Source organism: Vombatus ursinus, unplaced genomic scaffold (genome assembly GCF_900497805.2).
Source record: "Vombatus ursinus unplaced genomic scaffold, bare-nosed wombat genome assembly UNPS02009835.1, whole genome shotgun sequence".
Taxonomy (NCBI): Eukaryota; Metazoa; Chordata; class Mammalia; order Diprotodontia; family Vombatidae; genus Vombatus; species Vombatus ursinus.
In genome coordinates this window covers 4,031,067-4,056,609 of record NW_020949613.1, presented here as the reverse complement: position 1 = coordinate 4,056,609, position 25,543 = coordinate 4,031,067, and the positions used below count along the sequence as shown (strand labels likewise).

Sequence of the window (25,543 nt, the reverse complement as noted above, 5' to 3'; positions counted from 1 at the left end):
TATTTTCCTCTTTCATGTGTGTGTGTGTGTGTGTGTGTGTGTGCGCGCGTGCATTTTGGTTTGTATTTTCTTTCATAACATGTCCAACATGGAAATACATTTTGCGTTATTGCACATGTATAACCCATATCAAATTGCTTGGTGTCTCAGAGAAGTAAAGAGTAAGGAGGGAGCAAGAGGATTTGGAATCCAAAATTTAAAAAGAAAAAATGTTTAAAATTGTTTTTATATGTAATTGGAAAAATAAAATATTATTGAAAAATAAACAGTTGGAAAATAACACAGGGTAGTACAGAGACATCTGGTGCATAAAATATATGATATAGAAATGGGTAGAATATCCAGATAATGTGAGACCACTGGATATATTGAACTCTATGGAAAGTTTGAGTATTCAAATGTAATGAAACATTGTATAGGTTTGTATATTCTGATGACTTTAAACATAAGAAGTTAAGTAAGTTAAATCCTTCAGGGTACCTTACTAACCTATTCACAATGTGGGGCAAATATTTTGACTATGACACTTGATATGAGTGAAAATGACTAAAGTGACTAAATTGGCCATGCTGTGGTTCATATCTGGGGACTAAGCATAGATAAAGTCACTCTCAATTCTAGACTAAGACCTTTCAAAGTTTGTTGGGATATAGCAATCTGATCTGTATAGTCTCTTTGCACAGTATGTAAAGTCAACAGCATTGTAATGAAGAAGACATTGTAATTTTAAGATGATGGCAAAACATGTTATGGACTAAATTATGTGGAATGTTTTATGATCCCAAATGAAAACTCCACATAAAAAGTTAAAAACTGGGTAAATCAAAGCAGATGTAGAGAAGCTATGCTTAAATGTCAAAACAGAGTTCTGTAGGGTCATAGTTTCATTATTGTTTAAATAATGGTTAAACTTAAGGCATTAAAATAACATCAAGATTGAAGCATAACGTAAACCCACAAAAGCAAGGAATTGTAAAACCAAGATTTTATGTCCCTAATTGAAACCTGCTTTATTTAGGCGTTGTAATAAAATTATATCCTATCAGGACATCCTAAGACTCTTGAAATTGCTTGCTTTTATTGCCTACATTAAGCCTGAACATAATTATGTATTGCATCTGTTATAATACAGCTATTTTAGAAGAAAAACAATGAGTGTGGTTGGATCCTAGGATAGAATCTCATAGTTAACATAGTTATTATAATTCTATTAGGGTATCTCCAGTGGTTATCAGAGTTCAGCCTTTATGATGTGGTAATTTGGTTACTATCAACTCTGCTTATTTTCTAATCCCACTGAAATACCTCCTCATAATTTGCCCTTTGGATGCCTTTATTGCTTCCCAGAAGAGACAACTCTATTTGTTTAGTCCATCAAGCTCTTCATGAGGACATAATAAACAAGGTTTGAGTATAGAATGACATATCCCTTTGTAGATGTCTGAGCCTCAGATTTGCATTTGGATTTGAATTTCCCCTTTGGCCTTTATGTCATCTAGTGATTGACTTCCAGTACTTTATTCAACTCAAGGATGAGTAAATGATTTATGAAGTGCTATGAAACACTTTCTCATTCTATTCTTCACACATATTTAATTCATTTAAACATCAATAAATTTTGCATCAAAACTGTTTTTGTATTAGGAAAAAAGAAATACAGATACACAATTACCTAAATTTAATTGGAGTGTTAAAACATTGGTAAATAATCATGTCTACTTTCTTAATGATGGGAAATAGATTGCAATTTTATCTTTTCAGAATGGGAGCAGTGGTTAATACTGTCATTCTACTCCTGGCATGATGTTAAATTTATCTAATTTATTTGAAAAAACATGGATATTGTTAGTTCTATGTTATTTCAACAGCTCAGACAACTATTCTGCAAATATGTATTAAACATTGACCTTGTGAAAGATTCTCGGTTAGGTGCTGAGATTACAGATGGTGATCAGATAACAAATTTGCCACTTTTTTCCAAATGCACTTGACTTTCCAGCTCCACCTCCATAGAAGATATATGTGTCAGATATAGAATAATTATAGCCAAATCCACAGTGATGGTGGGAGATTGGTAAACATCTTTTATTAGTTAATAAGGAAAAACTCTGATATTTAAAGTGCTCACTTAATGCCATTCTTGCACTAGTCTCCATGTACCCACGGCAAAAGCACACAAAAGTTCACTTGTTTGTTCAGGGCTACCACTAGGGCAGAAACACCTGAGAGCTAAATTGAATTTACCTGAAACATTCCCCCACACCATTCTGCCCAGCCACTTGAATGAAAGGGAGACCAGAAGAGAAATTGGGAACGTGAAAAATTTGCTATCTTTTGCTTCTGACTATCTAGTCATCAGATAGGCACTTCTTAAATCTTCAGTCATGCTGAAAGAAGGTATAGATTCGGATTTTGCATAGCCACATTAAGGAAAGTAAATGGAAGAATTTGTCATGATTATGGCCTGAGAGGATGATGAATCAACTTTATTTGATATGAGTGCTATCCCACCAGAAGTTATTCAGAGTGGGGAACCAGTCAGAAAAAGCCTGTATCTTTCAGTATGAAAAGCCTAAATAGTCTTATAGCACAAATGTAATAGTCTGTTCATCAGCATAGGAGGATGACCCAGAAAGAGTCATAAGAATACAAGAAAAATGGTGGAAACAACAAAGTTATAAAGGAAAAAAAGCTTCAATAAGTGCACAGTTGCATAAGCAGATGTATCATCAGAGATCTTTACAATTGAAGGAAGAATAATTTAAATATGAAAAAGAATACAAAGCTCTCTTGACAAAAATTTGAAATGTAGGAAAGTGAAGCAATAATTAATTAACATTTATTAAGCATCTACTGTGTGCCAAACATTATGCCAAACACTGGTGAATCAAAGAAAAGTAGAAGATAATCCTTGCTCACAATGAGCTAACATTTTGATGAGGAGGCAACATGTAAGCAATTATGTAGAAAAAGCTATATTTAAGATAAATTGAAAATAATAAGGGGAAGGTACTAGAATTAAAGGGGACACTAGGGCCTGATGAAAGACAGAATTTTGTCCCATCCTTCTCTTCATCTTATGTTCATCTGCAGAGAGGGTGGAGCAATAACAAAGTTCAAATTACCTCAAATAAGAAATAAAGGCCATAAAGAAGAAATTAGGAATGCAAATGCCTGAAATCAGAGTGTACAACATAAAATTACCCCAAAAAACCCCATAATTAACACATTAGGAAAAAATTGAATCTATGATAGACAATCTCTCTAAAGAACTATAATTTGTGTTTCCAGAAAAGGAACACAAAAATACTTAAGGAAAATTTAATATAAGATATTCAAAAGGTAACAAAGTTAAAATAACACAAATTGCATATACAAACTAAAGTAAATGCCATTGAGTACAGGATGTACAAAGCCAACTTAAGGGATCATAAACTTTCCAGAGAGCATGATGAAGGATGATAAAAATGATAGAACTGAATACCATGATTCAGGAAATAATAGAAATGAAATGCTAGAACTTCTAAATATACACAACAAACACTGTGTAGGTACATTAGTAGGTTGTTGCTTGGGAAAAGATCCATTCTTCAGATTCAAAGTTATTTGCTCCTGAAATTGAACAATTTAAAGATGAACAACAAATATTACAAGAGGTCAGGAAAATGACCTTCAAATATGAAGCAAAGGAAATTTGAATAATACAGGATTATCCCATGGTTGTAAAATGCCAGAAAAGAAAATGTAAAAAAAAAATTCAAAAAAGCAAAGGAGCTCTAGCTATAATTCCATATATTATAACTGAAAAACCTAAAGCCTATTATTAGTAAAAAAAAGATATGGACATTTAACAAAAAAAAGATGAATGTTAGGCACTGCAATAAGAAAAATATGGGACCAAAATATTCAGCTATCAACTAGGAAGATAATAATCCAACTATACTCTTTAGGAATCAGATAAAATCTGAAGTGTTACCTTCACTTCTTGCCACTGTATTCTTCAGGGGTCAGACCACATCAGGAATATTGTCTTCTGGACTTGGCTTCATATTTTGGAATACTCAGTGACATCATTATACTGAATATGCATTTATACTTGTGTATGTGGATTTTATATAAGTATATGTAACATATATGCACTCATGTGTATATATACCTATATATGTACTTATATGTATATGTTTTGTGTGTATATATATACTCTTAAAGCTCTTTGTTTTTATATAAACTCTTTTTCTTGTAAAGCCTTCATAACCTGGCACTGATTTACCTTTCCACACAAATTAAAAAATTATTCCCTTTGCTGTATTTCTTTTGTTGTTTTACATAAATGATACTCTATATACCATCTCTATGCATTTTACTGGCTGTCTACCATGCTTGAACGAACTTGTTCCTCACCTCTCCATCTTAGAATCCCTTGTTTTCCTTTAGAACTCTATTCCAATACCATTTTTTACTTGAAACCTTTTCTGACCATCAAAACTCCTACTGCTTTTTTTCCTCAAAAAGTATATCTTGTTTTTGTGTGAATATATTATGTATTCATAACTTATGATTCATATATATTCATTTTAATATGTGATTCATTCATATATATTATATGCATGTAACTGTGCTTAATAAATGCTTGTTTATTGATTAACAACTAGAGTTAAGTCCGGAGGAAGGTGATCAGCACAGGAAGGTTACTGGCATACATGTAATATAAAAATTGGTTAAAAGAACTGGGGATTTTTTTCCCCAGAGAAGAGCTTGGAGGGAGTGGAATGATAGTTGTGTTCCAGTATTTTGAGAGCTGTCATGTGAAAAAAAGAATTAGACTTTGCTTGGACCAAGATGATGATAACATGTAATTACATAGGGGTTTATTGTTTAAAGATAATTTTCCTTACTGGAATCCTGTGTGGTAGATAACATAAATATTATTTTCCCTATTTTACAAAGGAAGAAACCAAGACTCAGAATTGAGAAATGTCTTGTTTGCATCACATTATTTGTAATGGTCAAATCTTGAGTGATAATCTAGTTTTGTCGACCTTATGTCCACACATGAAGAGTTAAGGATAAAGGGTGGTAGTTATAGAGAGGGGCATTTAAGTTTCATATTCATTCATATAGAAAAGTTACCTAGCAGAATAGTGCTGTGTTGAAACCAGCTTATAATGGCTTGTGAGTGTTAATTTTTTAGTAATTTTGTGAGTCATCTGTTAAGCACTGCCAGGAAGCAGTTCAACCAGCTGTCTTGTACTAGTAATTTTTTTTTGTTGGTTTAAAAGGATTGGTGTCAATCACAACAGAGTATATTTTCAATACATTATTGCCTGTTTAAAATGATTGTGGCTTTCCTAATGAATGTTTGAAAGAAAACTTAATTGGGGGTAGAGCCAAAATGGCAAAGGGAAAGCAGTGACTGTCTTGAACTCACCCCAAACTCCTCCAAATACCTATAAAAATGGCTCTAAACAAATTCTAAAGCACCATAACCCAAAAAAGACAGAGTGAAACAAATTTCCAGCTCAAGACAACCTGGATGGTTGATTGGAAAGGTATATCACACCGGGCTGGGAGAGGAACGCAGTCTGGTGTGGGCACGCAGGCTGCAGTGACCCTAGAGCAGGCCTCAAAGGACTGAATGAAAGGCAGCTGTGGTGGTTTCCCGACTTCTCAACCCACAAACGCCAAAGACAACTTGGAAGGTCAGTGGGAAAAGTCTGTGACTGAGGTGAGAGAGAGAAGCTAAGTCTCAGCTGACGTGGGGCAGTGGCTGCCTCCTGAGCTTCTAGCCCACAGATTGAGGGGAAATTAAGTGACTGATCAGAGGGGGGATTGCAGGGATCTCTTTGCCAGAGCTGAGGCAGGAATCTCTTGCTTTGCCTGTGCTTGGATCTGGGTCACAGTTCTGAGGGGCTGTCCTGGGGTGAGGAGGAGTGCTGGTGTGGTGGAGCTCTTTGTGACGGTGGAGAGGAAACGCCTTGCCCCCTATCATATCACCTTGGAAGAACTGAAAATTTACATGTCCCTAGAAGTATCTCTGAAAACAGATGCACAAACCCCTGAAGCTTGGGATAGTACATTCTCCACATTGGAAGCAGACTCTTACCTTAAGAAAAAGTTTAAAACTCAAGTAATTGACTGGGATCATGAGCAAAACTCATAAAATGAGTCAGACTATATTATCTTACTTTGGTGACAAAGAAGATCAAAACATACAACCAGAAGTAGACAACAAAGTCAAAGCTCCTACATTCAAAACCTCCAAGAAAAATATGAATCAGTCCCAGGCCTTGGAAGAGCTCAAAAGGGATTTTGAAAAGCAAGTAAGAGAAATAGAGGAAAAACTGGGAAAGAAAATGAGAGTGATGCAAGAAAATCATGAAAAACAAGCCAACAGCTTGCTAAAGGAGACCCAAAAAAATACTGAAGAAAATAACACCTTAAAAAATAGCCTAACCCAAATGGCAAAAGAGGTTAAAAAAACCAATGAGGAGAAGAATGCCCTAAAAAGCAAAATTGGCCAAATGGAAAAGGAAGTCCAAAAGATTACTGAAGGAAATACTTCCTTAAAAATTAGAATAGAGCAATTGGAAGCTAGTGACTTTATGAGAAATCAGGACACTGTAAAACAAATCCAAAAGAATGAAAAATTAGAAAACAATGTGAAATATCTCATTGGAAAAACAACTGACCTGGAAAATAGATCCAGGAGAGATAATGTAAAAATAATTGGACTGTCTGAAAGCCATGATCAAAAAAAGAGCCTAGACATCATCTTTCAAGAAATTATGAAGGAAAACTGCCCTGATATTTTAGAACCAGAGGGCAAAATAGAAATTGAAAGAATCTACCTATCACCTCCTGAAAGAGATCCCCAAAGGAAAACTCCTAGGAATATTGTAGCTAAATTCCAGAGTTCCCAGGTCAAGGAGAAAATATTACAAGCAGCCAGAAAGAAACAATTCAAGTATTGTGGAAACACAATCAGGATAACACAGGATTTAGCAGCTTCCACATTAATGGACACCAGGGCAAGGAATGTAATATATATTCTGTAGGGCAAACGAGATAGGATTACAACCAATAATCACCTATGCAGCAAAACTGAGTATAATCCTGCAGGAGAAAAAATGTTCATTCAGTGACATAGAGGACTTTCAAGCATTCTTGATGGAAGGACTAGACCCAAATGGAAAATTTGACTTTCCAATACAAGACTGAAGTGGAACATGAAGAGGTAAACAGCAAAGAGAAATCATAAGAGACTTATTAAGGTTGAACTGTTTACATTCCTGTATGGAAAGATGATATTTGTAACTCATGAGACCTTTGTCAGTATTAGGGTAGTTGGAGGGAAAAATATGTGTATGTATATAGATAGATAGATAGATAGATAGATAGATAGATAGATAGATAGAGGGCAGAGGGTGAGTTGAAGATGAAGGGGTCATATCTGGAGAATAAATTAAGGAGAGAGAGAGGATTGTACTAGGAGAAGGAGAATGGGATAGGTAGAACGGGGTAAATTATCTCATAAAAAAACAGAAAAGGCTCTTACAGTGGAGGGGAAATGGGGGAAGGTGAGAGGGAATGAGTGAATCTTATTCTCATAGAATTTGGCTTAAGGAGGGAATAACATACACACTCAATTGGGCATGGAAATCTGTCTACCCTACAGGAAAATAGGTGGGGGGGAAGGGTACAAGAGAGTAGGGGGATGATAGAGAGGAGGGCAGATTGGGAAAGGGGGTAATCAGAAACATATATTTCTGAGGATGGACAGGGTCAAAAGAAAGAATAGAATAAATGGAAGTAAAGGAAAAACTGAGAGTGATGCAAGAAAATCATGAAAAACAAGTCAACAGCTTGCTAAAGGAGACCCAAAAAAATACTGAAGAAAATAACACCTTAAAAAATAGCCTAACCCAAATGGCAAAAGAAGTACAAAAAGCCAATGAGGAGAAGAATGCCTTCAAAAGCAAAATTGGCCAAATGGAAAAGGAAGTCCAAAAGATTACTGAAGAAAATACTTCCTTAAAAATTAGAATAGAGCAATTGGAAGCTAGTGACTTTATGAGAAATCAAGACACTGTAAAACATATCCAAAAGAATGAAAAATTAGAAAATGATGTGAAATATCTCATTGGAAAAACAACTGACCTGGAAAATAGATCCAGGAGAGAGAATTTAAAAATTATTGGACTATCTGAAAGCCAAGATCAAAAAAAGAGCCTAGACATCATCTTTCAAAAAATGATCAAGGAAAACTGCCCTGATATTTTAGAACCAGAGGGCAAAATAGAAATTGAAAGAATCCACTGATCTCCCCCTGAAAGAGATCCTCAGAGGAAAACTCCTAGGAATATTGTAGCCAAATTCCAGAGTTCCCAGGTCAAGGAGAAAACATTACAAGCAGCCAAAAAGAAACAATTCAAGTATTGTGGAAACACAATCAGGATAACACAAGATTTACCTGCTTCTACATTAAGGGACTGCAGGGCATGGGATGTAATATTCTGGAGCGCAAAGGAGATAGGATTACAACCAATAATCACCTACCCAGCAAAACTGAGTATAATCCTGCAGGGGAAAAAATGTTCATTCAGTGAAATAGAGGACTTTCAAGCATTCTTGATGAAAAGACCAGAGTTGAATAGGAAATTTGATTTTCAAATACAAGACTTGAGTGGAACATGAAGAGGTAAACAGGAAAGAGAAAATCATAAGAGACTTATTAAGGTTGAACTGTTTACATTCCTGCGTGGAAAGATGGTATTTGTAACTCATGAGACTTCTGTCAGTATTAGGGTAGATGGAGGGGAAAAAATTATATGTACGTATATATAGATATGGATAGATAGATAGATAGAGGGCACAGGGTGAGTTGAAAATGAAGGAGTCATACCTGGAGAATAAAATTAAGGGGTGAGAGAGGATTATACTAGGAGAAGGAGAAAGGGAGAGGTAGAACAGGGTAAATTTCCCACAAAAAAAAAAAAAACAGAAAAGAAAAGGCTCTTACAGTGGAGGGGAAACAGGGGAAGGTGAGAGGGAATGAGTGAATCTTATTCTCATAGGATTTGATTTAAGGAGGGAATAACATACACACTCATTTGGGTGTGGAAATCTGTCTTACCCTACAAGAAAATGGGGGGGGGGTGAAGGGGACAAGAGAGCAAGGGAATGATAGAGAGGAGGGCAGAGTGGAAAAGGGAGTAATCAGAAGCAAATACTTCTGAAGAGGGACAGGGTCAAAAGAAAGAATGGAATAAATGGGTGGGTTGGATAGGGTTAAGGGAAATAGAGTTAGTTTTTCACAGCTTGTCTACTATGGAAGCATTTTGCATAACTGCGCATATCCAACCTGTATTTAATTGCTTGCCTTATCAATGAGGGTGTGTGGGGAGGGAGGAAGGGAGAAACTTTGGAACCCAAAGTTTTAAAAACACATGTTTAAAAAAAAGGTTTTCACGTGCAACTGGGAAATAAGAAATACAGGAAATGGTGTACAGAAATCCATCCTGCCCTACAAGAAAATAGAAGGGGAAGGTGATAAGAGAACGGGGGAGAGATAGAAGGGAAGGCAGACTAGGGGAAAGGGTATTTAGAATGCGTGCCATCTTGGGGTGGGGGAGGGGCGAGATGGGGTGAAAATTTGGAACTCAAAATCTTGTGGAAGTAAATGTTGAAAACAAAAAAATAAATAAAAATTACCATAAAAAATAAAATAAAATGAGCTGGAGAGGAAAAAAAGATAAATAAAAATAGGGGAAAAAAGAATAGAATAAATGGGGGGGCAGGATAGGATTAAGGGAAATAGACTTACTTTTTCACAGCATGCCTGCTATGGAAATGTTTTGCATAACTGCACATGTTTAATCTATATTGAGTTGTTTACCTTTTCAATGAGGGTGGATGGGGAAGGAGGAAGGGAGAAAATTTGGAACCCAAAGTTTTAAAAACACATGTTTAAAAAAAATGTTTTCACATGCAACTGGGAAATAAAAAATACAGGAAATGGGGTATAGAAATCTACAGAAAACCTACAGGGAAATAGAAGGGGAAGGAGATAAGAGAAGGGGGGAGAGATGGAAGGGAAGACAGATTATGGGACGGGTATTCAGAATGCATGCCATCTTGGGGTGGGGGGAGAGGCGAGATGGGGTGAAAATTTGCAACTCAAAATCTTGTGGAAGTAAATGTTGAAAACTAAAAATAAATAAATTTATTAATATAAAAAATAAATAAATTCTGAAAAAATAAAGTAAACTTAATTGTATTTTATTCTAATGGTCCTAGTACAATGCCAGGAAGAAAATCTGGAGTAACTGCGAAGTTGTCAAATCATAATCTGTCACTTTAAATTATCAGATGCAATTGTCACTTGATAATTCAATATCTGAAATAAAAAATTATTTGTTTTATAATATTTTGGATAAAATTTATTACATTTTCCATCAAAATGATAAAATTCAAATTGAACTAGGAATTGTAGCTAAAATATTGAAATTCAAATTAATAAAAATGGTTGAGTACTGCGACTGAGATGGGTGAGTTTATGAGCTTCTACTGCTGTATGGTGCACATGTCCTGAATTATACATACATTTTTGTCATCCTTCTTATTCTGGTTTGGCAAAGAGATTAGCTAACATTAATATCTTGCAAGTCCTTTGCTTAATGGTTGACATCCTTGAAGAATTTTCATTACTTGGAATTGCTTTGTAATCAAGATTAGGTAACATTCAAAAAACACAAAAAATTAACAAAACACAGCATAACAGTTTTGTAAAATTTACGGATTGATACTGGAAAGTATGACTCTCAAGTTGAAGTTCTGATTAAGTTAGATAAATGTAAATACATTCCGCTTAGTAAAAGTCATATTTTAGTATGTTGTATCTTTTATTACAAAAAAAATGAAAATAGTTTTAATTCTTTTGATTTATTGGCACTGTATACTTGGCCTTATGGAGAAATAATCATGAATAACTGGATAAAAATGTATCATTTAAGTGAAATTTTTAAGACATGAAGTTGATTTAAATGATTTTGATATTTTATACATAATATAGACTGAAACAATGTTTCAATCCTTACAATTGTAAAAAGCTAAAAAGATAGTACTCTTGCCACCAGTAGAGCTCAAGTTAATGGATGTTTCAGTTTAATTAATATATTTTGTATATGACTAAGAAATAATTTAACCATAGATCATATTAAAATTTAATGACAATAAATTTATTGACCAAAGAATGAGATGATTGGGATGCAGCTCCATTTGTCAAATCATGGTTGAATTGCAACAATAGATTGGCTGTGATTATAAGAATCCAGCAAAAATCAATGGAAGCATTCTCTGATAATCAATTGGTTATATGGAATTTTTGCATGCTACAATCCTTTATATCAGCAAAATGTATAATAAACTATTTACATATATTTGTGCATAGACATTCATGTATATGTGTTTATATGTGTGTGCATTTATATATAGGTATTTTTCCCCCTAGGCGTCCAGTTGTTAAACATTTACCAGCATAAAGCTGATTAGAATTATCCAAAAAGTAGAATAGCTTACCTTGGGAGCTTGGGTGTTATTGAATGATGTCGCCTTCTTCAACTCCGCCTCAGTGAAATTAATCTTGAAAAATTTTTATTTCAATTAACAAAAATATATTTTCTCTTCTCCTCCATCCCTATTAGAAACCAAAAAAAAAAAATAAAAAAAGAAACCCTTGTAATAAATATGTATAATCAAACAATATGGATTCTCTTGTCTTTCTGTGTATGTGAATCTGATTTAATTTATGTTTTAAAATTAGTATTCATTTGGAGCACTTTTCTTCTGGCTATTGATAGCATGAATTTTTTCCTCATATAACTACTTGTACATACCCTTTGACCATTTATCAATAAGAGAATGACTTTTATTAAATTTGAATTAGTTTCCTATTTATTATGGAAATGAGACATTTGCCAGAGAAGCTTGATGCAAAGATTTTTTTTGTCTTTTTTCCTACTTACCATTTTTCCTTATAATTTTAGTTGCATTGATTTTTCTGTGCAAACCCCCCCAAAACATGAAGTACCTAATTTTATATGCTCAATACTGATCCATTTTATCTTGCTATGACCCTTAATATCTTTTGTTTGGTTATGAACTCTTCCATTATTTATAGATTTGAAAAGTAATTTCTTCCTTGCTCCTCTAATTTGGTTATTCTTTAACCATTCTTTATGTCTAAATTGTGTACCCATTTGGAGATTTTCTAGGTGTACAATGAAATATTGATCTATAATATCTTGTTTCTTCCATAATGCTAAGTCTAATCACTAGTATTGTTGAATGGTGAGGTCTTGCCTTGATAGTTGAGGTCTTTGGATTTATCAAACACGAGGCTATTTAGATTCCATATCATTTAGTCCTTATATTTTAGTATTGTTATTGTCTCTAGGAACTTTCAGCATAATGTAGTTTCTGTGTTCAAATGTTTTAACTAAATCTATTTTTTTACCTGTTACCTTGTCTGAAATTATCTCTGCCTTTTTTGACTTTAGCTTAATTACAGATTTTGCTTTATCACATCATTTTAACCATGTGAATCTATTTTGTTTCCACATATGTTTCTTGTAAATCATTTATATATATGTATATATATATACATATATATGTATATATATACACATATATATACAAACACACACACATAGGCATACATACACATATCCAAATCTATCTATCTATCATCTGCTTTCTAATACATTCTGCTATCCTCATCTATTTTATGAGTGAGCTTATTACATTCACAATTATTAATAAGTGTGTTTTTCTCCATTTTATTTTCATTTACTTCTCCCACTTTGTTTTATTCCTCCTGTTTATCAAGATTAAGAAAGTAATGAGCAAGGAGTGTTTAGCAGATCTCTAGTTTTGATGTTCTCCTTCCCCTCTTCTTTTTCCTTCACCCAAAACCCAATCATAGGTTTTCCCCCTTTATTTTTTCCCTTTTAAACCCCTACTCATGGACTCTCTGTTGTTAGAGTTTATTTTTGCTTGTTTTCCTATTAAGTGAAATGCATTTCTGTCCCCTCACTGTCTGTATACATATTCTTCCCTACTTTGAACAGTTCAGATGAAAATGAAGGTCCAAGTGTTACTCGTTCCTCTACCCTTTCCTTTTTGTTCATATAGTCTTCTACGTATGTACCCTATTTATGTGAGATAATTTCTCCTACCCTTCTTCTCTTCTCCATCCTGGGCTGCTAGTGTACCTCCTTTCTCCTCCTCTTCATTGTCATCATCGTCTTTGTTCTCCTCCTCCTCTTCTTTCTTCTTTAAAAAAATAACAAAACTGTATATACATACATATATATAAATACATATGTATACACACATGTACATATATGTATATGTGTATAATTTCCATACATTAAAATATAAACATTTCATCCTTGTTTAGACCCTTATGATTGTTTTCTTGTATTTACCATTTTGTGTTTCTCTTGACTTTTACATTTTATATGACTTTTACATTTCATATGTGCTACTTAGCTGTGATCTTTCTATCAGGAATATGTGGAAATCTTTTTATCTCATTTAACATCCATTCCTCTCCCCCAACCCCTCCCCACACAGATTATACTTTTATATTTTGCCAGGTAAGTTGTTCTTAGTTGTAAGTCTGTATGTTTTACCTTTTTTGTATATGATATTTCAAGCTTTCTGCTCTTTTTTTGCTGGATGCTAAAAGTTATGTGATCTTAACTAAATCTTTATTACTGAGATTATTTCTTTATGGCTACTTGCAGTATTTTTTTTTTTTTGATCCAGAAGCTCTGTATTTTGGCCATAATGTTTCTTGGAGTTTTCCTTCTGTTGTTCTTGAAGATGCTTTTTCCAGTTACTGCATTATATTCTTTAGGGATCTTAGAGATAGCTCAGGTTGGGGATCTTCAAGCTTTCAGTGAGACCAAGTGTTCTGACATGGGGTGAAATATGATTGTTGCTTTCTTGGTCTCATCTTTTGCAAACTCCTGACCTGGGTTTAGATCTGAGCAACACCAAATGTGGGTTACTCCCTGGTTAAAGTGCTAGTATACTACTGTTGAACTCAACCACCATCAGCTATCTGGAAGGCTCTGTAGGTTCAATGCAACAGAACTGAAGACCACTCCTCTTTTTTTGCTTTCTAATAAGGGATTTTAAAAAAAAATAGTATTTTTAATTTATGGCATAAAACAAGCATTTCACCAAAATAATGCAATAAAAAAGATGATTGCACATGAAACTGCAACTCATTTATATACAGTTTGCTATTCCTTTTAAATATATAATAAAGTTTTCATGTATTTTTTTTCCTTTTTTTCTCCCCTCTCCTCCTCCTTTGCCCTAGAGATGGCTACCATTAGACACAAATAGGAATAATATGTGTGTGTGTTTGTTTGTACACGTATATGTAAAAATTTTATATACATACTTCTATTTATCACTTCTTTCTCTGGATGCAGATAGCATCTTTCTTCATATGCCCTTTATAGTGAATTTGTGTATTTATGATAGTCAAAATAACTTATTCTCTCAAAGTCATTCTTAAAACAATATTGCTATTACTGTATACAATTGTTTCTCTGTTCTGCTTATTTCACTCTTTGTTATTTCATGTAAGTCTTTCCACATTTTTCTAAGATCATTGAGCTCATCATTTCCTGTAGCACAGTACTATCCCATTACAATCATATATCTCAACTTGTTCAGCCATTCCCCAATTGATGGGCATCCCTATAATTTCCAATTCTTTGCCACCACAAAGAGAGCTGCTATAAATATTTTAGAACTTATAGGTTCTTTTCTTTTTTCCCTAATTATCTTTGGAAATAGAGCTAGTAGTAGTATTTCTGGATCAAAGGATCTAGGTGGCTCCCTTTTGTCCAAGTTCCCTTTATTGCTTATTGGGCTTGAGGCTTCAGCCTAGATTGGGGTGAGGGGCTGGATTTGAGACTTTACTTTGATCCTGAGGTCAGAGCTTTCATGAAGTTGCTGGATACTATTCCTGCTTCTTGCCCTAGACTCCCACCCAAGGTGCGTTTCCCCTCCTCCATCCACATTGGATCTGCCACCTAGCCTTGGAGCATGGGTGACAGAACTGACATTTAATACCCTTTCTTTCTCCCTATACAAAGTCAGAGCTCTTGATGCCAGGTTCTAAACCTCTTCTTACACTTTACATAGTGTGTGAAAAACAGACTTGCCCTGTTCAAGACCTGAACTGGAAAATTCCATGAGGTGCCTACCTGGTTAAACATAGTCCCCACTGTCCACAAACCTCTGTCTCTTAATGCCAGCCTGGGCTGGGGGAAAAATTGTAGTTGTAATTTCTTGTAATTTTTTTCTTGATCTTCCAATCAGGATTCAGTGTGGTACATTTTCTAGGTCTCTGTAACTTAGTAGTTTTGAGGGTGAGCTGGGCTATACTATTGCCTCCAACCTGGCCATCTTTCCTGATCTCCTACACTTTTGATTTTTTGCATAGTTGTAATCAGTGTGAAAAAAATAGACTTAGGCTGCTTTTAACTTCATTCTTCATCTTTTTGTATGAATGTTTTCATATTTCTTTGTATGTTTCATAGTTATCATTTGTATTATACCACAATATTCCATTATATCATTATACTGTAATTATTTAACCATCCTCTAATTGTCAGACATAAACTGTTTTCAGGTTTTTGCTATTACAAATGGAACAACTATAAATGTTTTATATAGAATGGTCCTATACTAGGTTTTCAGTAGATATTGATTGATTGAAGTCATGTAGGCTTAGAACTAAATGAGAGATGTAGAAGACAAGTAATGCTTTAAAAAGGGACATTTTTAGAAAAAAGAAAGAGAAAAGCCCTTTTTATGTCTGAATTTTAGATTTTATTATGTAACTCACATTATGTTTTGAATATTATTATTGCATTTACAACTTTATTTAGTGTATTAGAGCAAAACTAAGTGGGCAACAAGGCCACTTGAAGGTGGGTTGATAGCAAAGTGAGGTATTGCTGTATTTTTTATTATATGCATTCTCTTACAGGATATAACCCAGGAGTCAGGATTCACACTAAAAATTGTTATTTACAGTCAGCACTTGAACTGCTTAAGGACATGATATCATGTTACTTTTATTAGGTTTTAATTTATGTCCATATAATTTTATCATATATAGTGGGCATGAAATTAACTGAATTAACTAGTAAATGTTTTCTGTTATGCCTAGCAAACTTACTTTTACATTAGTTCAAGGAATTATTTTTTTATTTTTATTTTAAATTTTTTTTTGTTAGACAATTGGGTCACACGGCTAGTGTCAAGTGTTTGGTCTGAGGCCCGGATTTGAACTCAGGTCCTCCTGACTTCAGGGCCGGTACTCTATCCACTGTACCACCTAGCTGCCCCTAATTCGAGGAATTATTAATAATGGACATGTCAGGTTTTTCCATTGTGTATTCCAGAATCTGCTTTTGTTTGGGTTATAAAATCCTATGATACTTTTACAGAAGACCATGTCTGAACACTGATGAGAATTCATTTGTATTCACTAAAAATTGGCTGCCATAGAAACATAGATTTGGAGAAGCAGAAGGGATTTGGGATATCATCTGGATCAAACGTAGAATTTTAAAGATGGGGAAACAGAGGCATGGAGAGGTGAATTGACTTTCCCAGGATGTTAGTGGCTGAGCTAGGGATTGAACCTTGGTCTTCTGACTACAGTGTGGTGTTTTCTCCACTAAAATAATAAAAAAAATATATCCTCAAAAAATGCTGATCAGTTATTCTTTCATTATTTCTTTTTTCTCCTTTCCTTTTCCCAGAGAGACAATGTGGTATGGTAGATAGAGATCTGGCTTCAGGATTAGGAAGACCTGGGTTCAGATCTTACCTGTCCCACATAGTAGCTTTGTGACCCTGGGCAGGTCACTTAATCTCCAAGTTCTTCAGGAAACTTTCTACATCTCTGAAAGATGAAGAGAAACTGCTGACATGCTGTGGCAGGAATTTCCTCATTGGAGAGCTCTATATATCATTGAAATCATGGATCCAAACAAAAAAAAGTTGAAATAAGATACACACATATGTATTATATGTTTATCAGTTAATACACATTTATTAAGTGCCTGTTATGTGCCATGCACTGCAATAAGTGCTGGGGACACAAAAAAGATTCAAAAGACAGTCCCTATCTTCAAGGAGTTTATAATCAAATGGAAATATATTGTACACATACACATATTACAATTTGAACATTGAGTTTCTATATAAACATATAAAATTATATAAAGAAGCTAGAGATTAGATGGGAATAAATCCAGACATACAATGCTCTGTACCTGAATTTCCATAGATAGCTGAAGTAGTGCATTCCCTGAATTTTTACTGAGGGGAGAAACTGGGGAGTAGGGGTGCATATTTCTCTCCACCAGAAGCAATCACTTCTGATCACCTGTGACCATGACCAACAGGCAGATAAGCACAGGGATTCAAGCAGTGGCAGTAACTCCCTCTGACCCGAAGACCACTGGTCCTGCTGGAAGGCCAACCCTCCCTTCCACAGTCCAGGGAAACAACTGATGTAGAGAGGGGACATACCATTCCCACCAACTAATACTCATGGAGTGGGCAAGCTAGCTTACCTGAAGTGGCCAGATATCCTTAGGGAATGACAGGTTGTAGCATATAACATACAACTCAAATCACCACTACCACCTTGACCACTATCTCCTCTCTGACCTGATGGAGACAGTGAAAGACTGTGCTCCCAGCGCATTCTAGGAAGAAACCTCTGTAGAGATGCAGTCCAGCAACTGCTCCTGCAAATGCTTCAGCCACAGCTACTAAGACCAAGGAAAGAAACTGCTTGCCACCATCAGAAAGTGATGTGAATTGATCAGTGGAAATGTCATGAAAGAGACAAAATATTTGCTTTGCCACTGCATCCTCAGGATAGGGGCCCTTTCCATCTCACTTGCAGCTGAAATCTTGCATGTGGTTGTCTCTGTGACTAGAATGTAACTCTTTGATTTGAAAACAGAGATGGTCTGATTTCCTTCCTTCATCCTTCCTTCCTTCCTTCCTTCTTTCCTTCCTTCTTTCTTTCCTTTCTTCCTCCCTCCCTCCCTTCTCCCCTCCTTTCTCTTTATTCCTTTCTCCCTCCTTCCATTTCCGTCCCCCCTCCCTCCCTTCTTTCTTTCTCTCCTGTCTTTCTCTTTCGCTCTCTCTCTTTCTCTCTTTTTCTTTCTGTCCTTCTTTCTCTGTATCTCATCTCCAGTACTTTATACAGTTCTTTGGACATAGTAAGATCTTAATAAATGTTTTTTTTTTTAATTTCTTTACAATTGATATGGACATATTACATTCTGTACCAACTTTTATGTATTGTTTTTCATTTATTTTACCTATGCTTATATAAAATAAGAGTATATGTTTAAAGTAAGCTGAAAAGCATTAAAATTTAGTAGAAAGAGCATTGGCCTGAAGCCAAGAAGACTTTGATTTAGTTCTTACCTTAGACCCTTACTGGCTGTGTGACCTCATGTATGTCACTGAACTCAGTACTACATGCAGCAACCTAAGATTTAAAAATGCCTTGGTAGAAATTATTCATTTACAAAAGAGCTTCCTCTATCATTAAAATTGTTGATCTGAACAACAGCAACAACAAATTAAATCATAGATGGAGAATAATTGGTAGTACAATTGGATACTATATTTTTATATCAACATATGAAAATAATCACAAGAAAGTAGAGATTAGGATCAGCAAGGACAAGACATTGGCTTCAGTCCCTCCTCCAGTCCTTTAGCAATTTCAAATAAGAGGTTCTAACTAGATGTCCATTAAGGTCCTTTCGCTTCATAAATATTTGATACTATGATTCTGAAGAACATTTATTTCATGTGCCCCTGATTGAAAGTAATCTGGAGGGTTTATGTTCTGCTATTGGTATTATATATTGGTATTATAAAATATTGGTATTTAAAATGCTCAATGCCATTTTTATGGGGATCCTAATTAGTGGTGTCAAACTCAAATAGAAATGGATCTCTGTGGGTCACATATTGACTTTGAAAACCACAAATTAACATTAACTATATTGTATTATATTTGTGTTTATTTTGTTAAGCATTTCTCAGTTACATTTTAATCTGATTCTGGCCACACTCTGGAGTTTTGCCAGCTGTGAGTTTGATACCTCTGCTCGAGTTCATGGTTTTCTACACATGTTTTAAGATATTATAGAAATGTTTGATTTTCATGGCCTACTTATAAAAATAATGATGATGATAATTATTATTATTTAAGATAAATATAAAATCATGTTTTGTAATAAAATAAAACCTATTCACTATTATATGTTGAAGATGGCAGATCATACAGAAGTAATGAAAGGCATCTATCAGTACCCTGGTGTTCGATATCCTGTGCTCACTCCTAATCTTCAGGGTTTTCATCATGCTGTAAGTAATATTAATTTCTCTAAGAGCTGAACAATATAACTTGCACTTTTATCAAGCAAATTGCCTAGGCCATATGATATTCATATCCCACATGTATATCTCACAAGGATTGAGTTGACATGCTGTTTAGGTAGTAACACTTCATTTATCAGGCTTGTGAAAGAATGAAGTACACCACATAAATGCATTTTCCAGATAAATGAAGGTTATACCTTCAAGTGCAAACCTTTTAATTTACCCATCTGTAACAAAAATTTCTCTAAAATGTACTGTATATTTTTCTAACTTTTAAAATATAAGATAAGGATAGGGACTGGACCTGGCATTTCATTAGTTCAGGGAACTCCCAATTAGGTAACTCCTCTTAATGATGTGGGTCAGTAATTCTTAGCAGCTTATGTTCTTAGAGAGTTGCTGAGAATGTTGAGAACCAACACTGATAACTTCAGTGAACTGTTCAAGGTCACACAGCCAGTATGTGGCTTAGGCAGTACTTGAACACAAGTTCTCCTGACTCTAAGGCCAGCTCTTTATCCTTTTTCCAAGCCACATCTGTTCAACTTCTTATGGAACATAACTTACTCTATTCTTGATGTTCTCCAATCACAGCAGCCATCTATATGATTAATACCACTCAAAAAAATCCTTTATTTAATAGTCCTCACTATTAGCATAGTAAGCACATTATAACGTGCACTAGAACAGTTACTGTAGGAGCATAGTTCTAGAATTGGAAGGTATCTCAGCAGTCATTCAGTCCAATTCTCTCATTTTTCACGAGGAAACTGATGCAGAAAAGTTATGACTTGTCCAAAGTCATACAGACAGTAGGTATCAGAACCAAGATTTGAACCTAGGTTATCTGACTGTAGAAATCTTCCTTTTCCCACTGAACCATACAGCTTGCCAAGCATTGTGCTTCTGTGTCAATTTTTCACCTTTTCTATTCCCTTGCTTTATGTCAGTTCCTTTTCCACCATTAGCCTTCTCTTCTGTCTAATCTGTAGAGATTGGGAAACGAGATAATCAACTGTATTAAGAATTATATGCTAAAATAGAGTTAATACAGTTGTGTGTAGGGGGAGCAAAGAATGATTTGAGACATTAAATCAACTGTATTAATGACCTTATGCTAAAAATAGGATTAATATGGCTGTGAATAGTGGCCAAAGATGATTTGGAAGTGGTTGTTTTGGACATGTATAGGTTCTTCCTCCCCATATATCTCCAGTTGGAGATATGATCTAGAGGGTTGAGTTTAATGAATATATGATCTATAGATAATCAAGGTGTCAACTTGAGTATTATGCATTTATGTCACTTTTATTAGCTATTTATAATTGCTTTTTATCTTTCTGTGTTACATTTTGATAAAATTAAAGGTCACAACTTAGAGAAACACAAGAAAATAAGGCACATAGAAATTTTCTTGACCTGTGTGGGGTATAGCTATAACATGAATGAGCAAAGGAAGATGGTAAGAAGATAGTGGATTAAAAATTGATTGAGATGTTTAAGCATTGAAGACAGTGCTGTATTTATAGTGGAAAAATGAAAAAAAAAATAGTCTAGAGTAGTTTTCATTAACTAATGTACTGAATATAGGCAAGAGGACAGGGAGAGAGAGAGAAAAAAAACAGGGAGGGAACTTACCAGGCCCATAAAGTTGAACTGAATGCTTGAAATTAATACTTAGAATTAAGGTGAGATAGTGGAGGGTCCAGAAGAGAGACATGGTCAAAACTGTTGGAAAAAGATGATTTTCAACTGGGTAATTTAGAATAAATGAAGGGATCATATCAGGAGGCAAACAAGGGGATTGGAAGAGAATTAAAAATGTTAGGTAAACCAAAAAAAAAAAAAAGGAAAGCTTTTCCTGTAACAATGAAAAGAGGACAATCTTGGAGAACCCATAGAAGGAAAAGTAGTTAAGAAAAAAAAGATTGCTTCTTGAATATGGGAAGAGAAGATAGTCTATTGTCTTTTAATATTCCAGCTTTGTACAATTTGATTTTAACAGAATAGTTTCTTTTGCAAACACAAATTTAACAAAAGTTCTGTCTTTTCCCTATTTCAATTGAGATATTGCTGAGGCAAAATAACAGTTAGAAGAAACCCATGAGAATTAAAACTTTTAAAGAGTCTTTCCAGTCTCATAATTATATAATTATTACCACTTATAAAATTGTCATAAATCACAGTGATAGATTAAAAATGCTAGATGTTAGAGAATGATCACATACCAAATATTTAGGGAAAAATAAATCTATGTTTTTATTTCTTCTTTCTAATGTCACTTACTTGGCATATGTCGAGTCTCAAATTTTTGCCTCTGAATTATGTTTTACAGATCGCAGCTGGGGCCACAGAGGTGTCAGTATTTGGGGCAGCATCTGAGTCATTCAGTAAGAAGAACATTAATTGTTCTATTGAAGAAAGCATGGAGAGGTTTGAAGCAGTTGTTAAGTCAGCAAGGCATATGAATGTTCCAGTGCGAGGGTATTTATGAAACTTTGCAAGTAACTATATTTTATGAACTGAAACCTCCCCAAATATTTTTCTTTTTAAGTTTCTCTCTCTTTTTTTAAAGCTCTCTTTTCTGGACTATCTAGCATGGTTTCTATCTGGTAGGAGATAGAAAAATGAGATGGAATATCCTTTTAAAAATGTATTATAGATAATAATTGCAGTGAATGTAGAAAATCAAATAGACAAAACCAATTATAAATTGCTATAACTCTGTCAACTAGGGCCTCTAAGGTTTTTTCCAATTCTAAGTGCATGCCTTAATGATCTTAATAGTCATTCATAATCTTGATCTTAATAACCATTTATGATTTATATGAACTTTAACAAGATAAGTTTGTTTTCTTCATCCCCTTCTGATCTTTTTGTATTATATTTACATTATATTATATTGTAATATTAATATAATATAATCTATACTTTGTATTGTTTATATCATATTATATTTATAATTTTTTTTATAATTCTCCAAATTTATTTTTCTTTGCTTGGCATCTAGATAGTGCAGTGGAGAGACTGCTTGTCCTGGACTCAGGAAGACTTGAGTTCACATCCAACCTTAGATACTTAATAGATGTGTGGTCTTGAGCAAGCCACTTAACCTCTTGCTTTAGTTTTCTCATCTCATCTTTAAAATGAGGAAAGCACTTATGTCTCAGGGTTGTTGTGAGGAATAAAATAGATAATATTTGTAAATGCTTTGTGAAACTTAAAGCACTGTACTAATTCTAACCATTATTAGTGGCAACTGTCTATAGGGGATCATTTCAAAACTCATGAGGTACACAACTCAATTGATATGAGAGATTACTATAATAAGCCATCATTTCTTAAGCACCTATTGTTTGCCAAGTACTGTGCAAGGCACTGAGCATACACAAATAAAAGTGAAACAATCCCTTCTCTGAAGGAACTTGAATTATATTAAAGGAATAAGTAGCAGAAGGTGTATGAGAAGAGGCCTCATGTAAGAGATGGCATATGAGCTGAATTTTGAAAAGAGCTAGGGATTCAAAGAGGCAGAAGTGAGAAGGGAATGCATTCCAAGCACCAGGGATAGCATAGAGGTGGGAGATGGAATATTGTCTGTGATGGAGAGCAAACAGCAAATTCAGGTGGGCCATAAAATAAATGAAGAGGATAATATTTAAGCGGTATGGAAAGGTAGATTGGAGTCAAATTTTAAATGGCATTATATGCTAAATAGAGGCACTTATGTTTTATACTTTAGAATTTAGGGAAACACTGGAGCTTATTGATCAGATAATGTTATGCCCAAGCCTGTACTTTAAGAGTATTTATTTGGCAGTTTTATAGAAAATGGATTGTAAAGGGTGGAGATTACCATTGGATTGATGTAGAGATCTTGATTAGGAGGCTATACACTTGGAATTACCTATTGCAAATAATAAATCTGGAACTGTCACTTCCCTGACAACAAATATATGAAGTAGTTTTCTTTATTGATAATTGGTATATACTCATGTACATTAATACTTTGAAGATGCATTATTTTCCCTTAATCACTACATTTTGTACCTCCTCTTTGCCTTAATATGTATGTAACCCCACTTCCAAAGCCCATTGTTGTGGGACACTCTCCTTATGGATGGAGATGAATACCCTGCCCTGCATGAGGGACAGGGCAGAGTTGGCAAGAGCAAGAGAACTTCAGTCTTCCTAGTTGTTTCCTTCAGCAACCTGAAGTGGAGTTGGCCTCTTCCATCTTCTTTCTTGAACTGGAAGCTAGAAGCACCCAAAACCATTGTAGAAAGCCCTAAGCAATTTGAAGAAAACTGAAGAGAACTCAGAGATGACTAAAGCTCTCTTACTCTTGCCAACTCCACACACTCTAATGGTCTTTGGAACTGGTGTTGAGTATTTTTTATGAGTTTCTCTAAAAGTATTATCATCTGGCATCTGATCTTCTGGTGGTGAGTCTTTCTGTACTTAGGTAGGCTTGTCCTCCAATGACTGAGATACAACCCAAGACACTGTGCAAAGCCTTTCAAGCTTGTACTACTGCCAGAACTCATGTGTCACAGTTCTTTCTTCAGAAAATCCAGGGTTGCCTCCATATTCCAATGAGGTATTGGAGTAGGACATTATTGGAGGATCCTTATTATAAATCATTTAAACATTGTTTTTCGATTAGAGCACAGTGATCTTCATTAGTATAGGAAAGAGTAGATTTATAGCACAAGAGAGGACTCCAGGTAAATATTTTTCTATTAAAAAAAAAGACTAGTCAAGTTAGAATTAGTTTTAGCTTTTTTTTTCTTCCTGTGAGTAGAGAGGAAATGGTTCATAAAGAGAAAATAATTTGGTGAATTAAATTCCATACAACTAGTTCTTTTCTTTTCTTTTTTTTTATTAATAAGTTTATTTATTTTTAGTTTTCAACATTTACTTCTACAAGATTTTGAGTTCCAAATTTTCACCCCATCTTGTACCTCCCCCCACTCCAAGATGGCTTACATTCTGAATACCCCTTCCCCTAGTCTGCCTTACCTTCTATCTCTCCCCCCTCCCCTTCACTTAATCCCTTACTTAATCCCTTCCACTTCTGTTTTCCTGTAGAGCAGGGTAGATTTTTGTACCCCACTTCCGGTATTTCTTATTTCCCAGTTGCATGTGAAAATATTTTTTTTAAACATGTGTTTTTAAAACTTTGGGTTCCAGATTTTCTCCCTTCCTGCCTCCTCACACAACCTCATTAAAAAGGCAAGCAACTCAATATAAGCTGTACATGTGCAGTTCTGCAAAACACTTCCATAGTAGACATGCTGTGAAAAACTAAGTCTATTTCCCTTAATCCTATCCTGCCCCCTCATTTATTCTATTCTTTCTTTTGACCCTGTCCATCCTCAGAAATATATGCTTCTGATTACCCCTTTTCCCAGTCTGCCCTCCTCTCTATCATCCCCCTACTCTCTTGTCCCCTTTCCCCCCAACCTATTTTCCTGTAGTGTAAGACAGATTTCCATACCCAGTAGAGTGTGTATGTTATTCCCTCCTTAAGTCAAATCCTATGAGAATAAGATTCACTCATTCCCTCTCACCTTCCCCTGTTTCCCCTCCACTGTAAGAGCCTTTTCGTTTCTGTTTTTTTTTTTGGGAGATAGTTTACCCCGTTCTACCTCTCCCTTTCTCCTTCTAGTATAATCCTCTCTTACCCCTTAATGACCCCTTCATCTTCAACTCACCCTCTGCCCTCTATCTATCTACATATATGTATACACACATATAATTTTTCCCTCCAACTACCCTAATACTGACAAAGGTCTCATGAGTTACAAATATCATCTTTTCATGCACGAATGTAAACAGTTCAAACTTAATAAGTCTCTTATGATTTCTCTTTCTTGTTTACTTCTTCATGTTCCACTTAAATCTTGTATTTGAAAGTCAAATTTTCTATTCAGCTCTGTTTTCTGTTTTCTATTCAGCTTTTCCTGAAGAATGCTTGAAAATCCTCTATTTCACTCAATGACCATTTTTTCCCTTGAAGGAT

The 25,543-nt window shown here is 34.8% G+C and overlaps 1 protein-coding gene across 2 annotated transcripts in view; it reads left to right on the top strand.

Moving 5' to 3' along the window:
• Positions 1-25,543, top strand: part of HMGCLL1 (3-hydroxymethyl-3-methylglutaryl-CoA lyase like 1) — a 254,943-nt gene that overhangs the window by 105,688 nt on the left and 123,712 nt on the right. For both annotated transcript variants that reach the window (XM_027852992.1, XM_027852991.1), the window contains 2 exons: positions 19,408-19,503; positions 21,854-22,002. In XM_027852992.1, the coding sequence (XP_027708793.1) occupies positions 19,408-19,503; positions 21,854-22,002 (245 nt within the window). The remainder of the gene's footprint in view (positions 1-19,407; positions 19,504-21,853; positions 22,003-25,543) is intronic.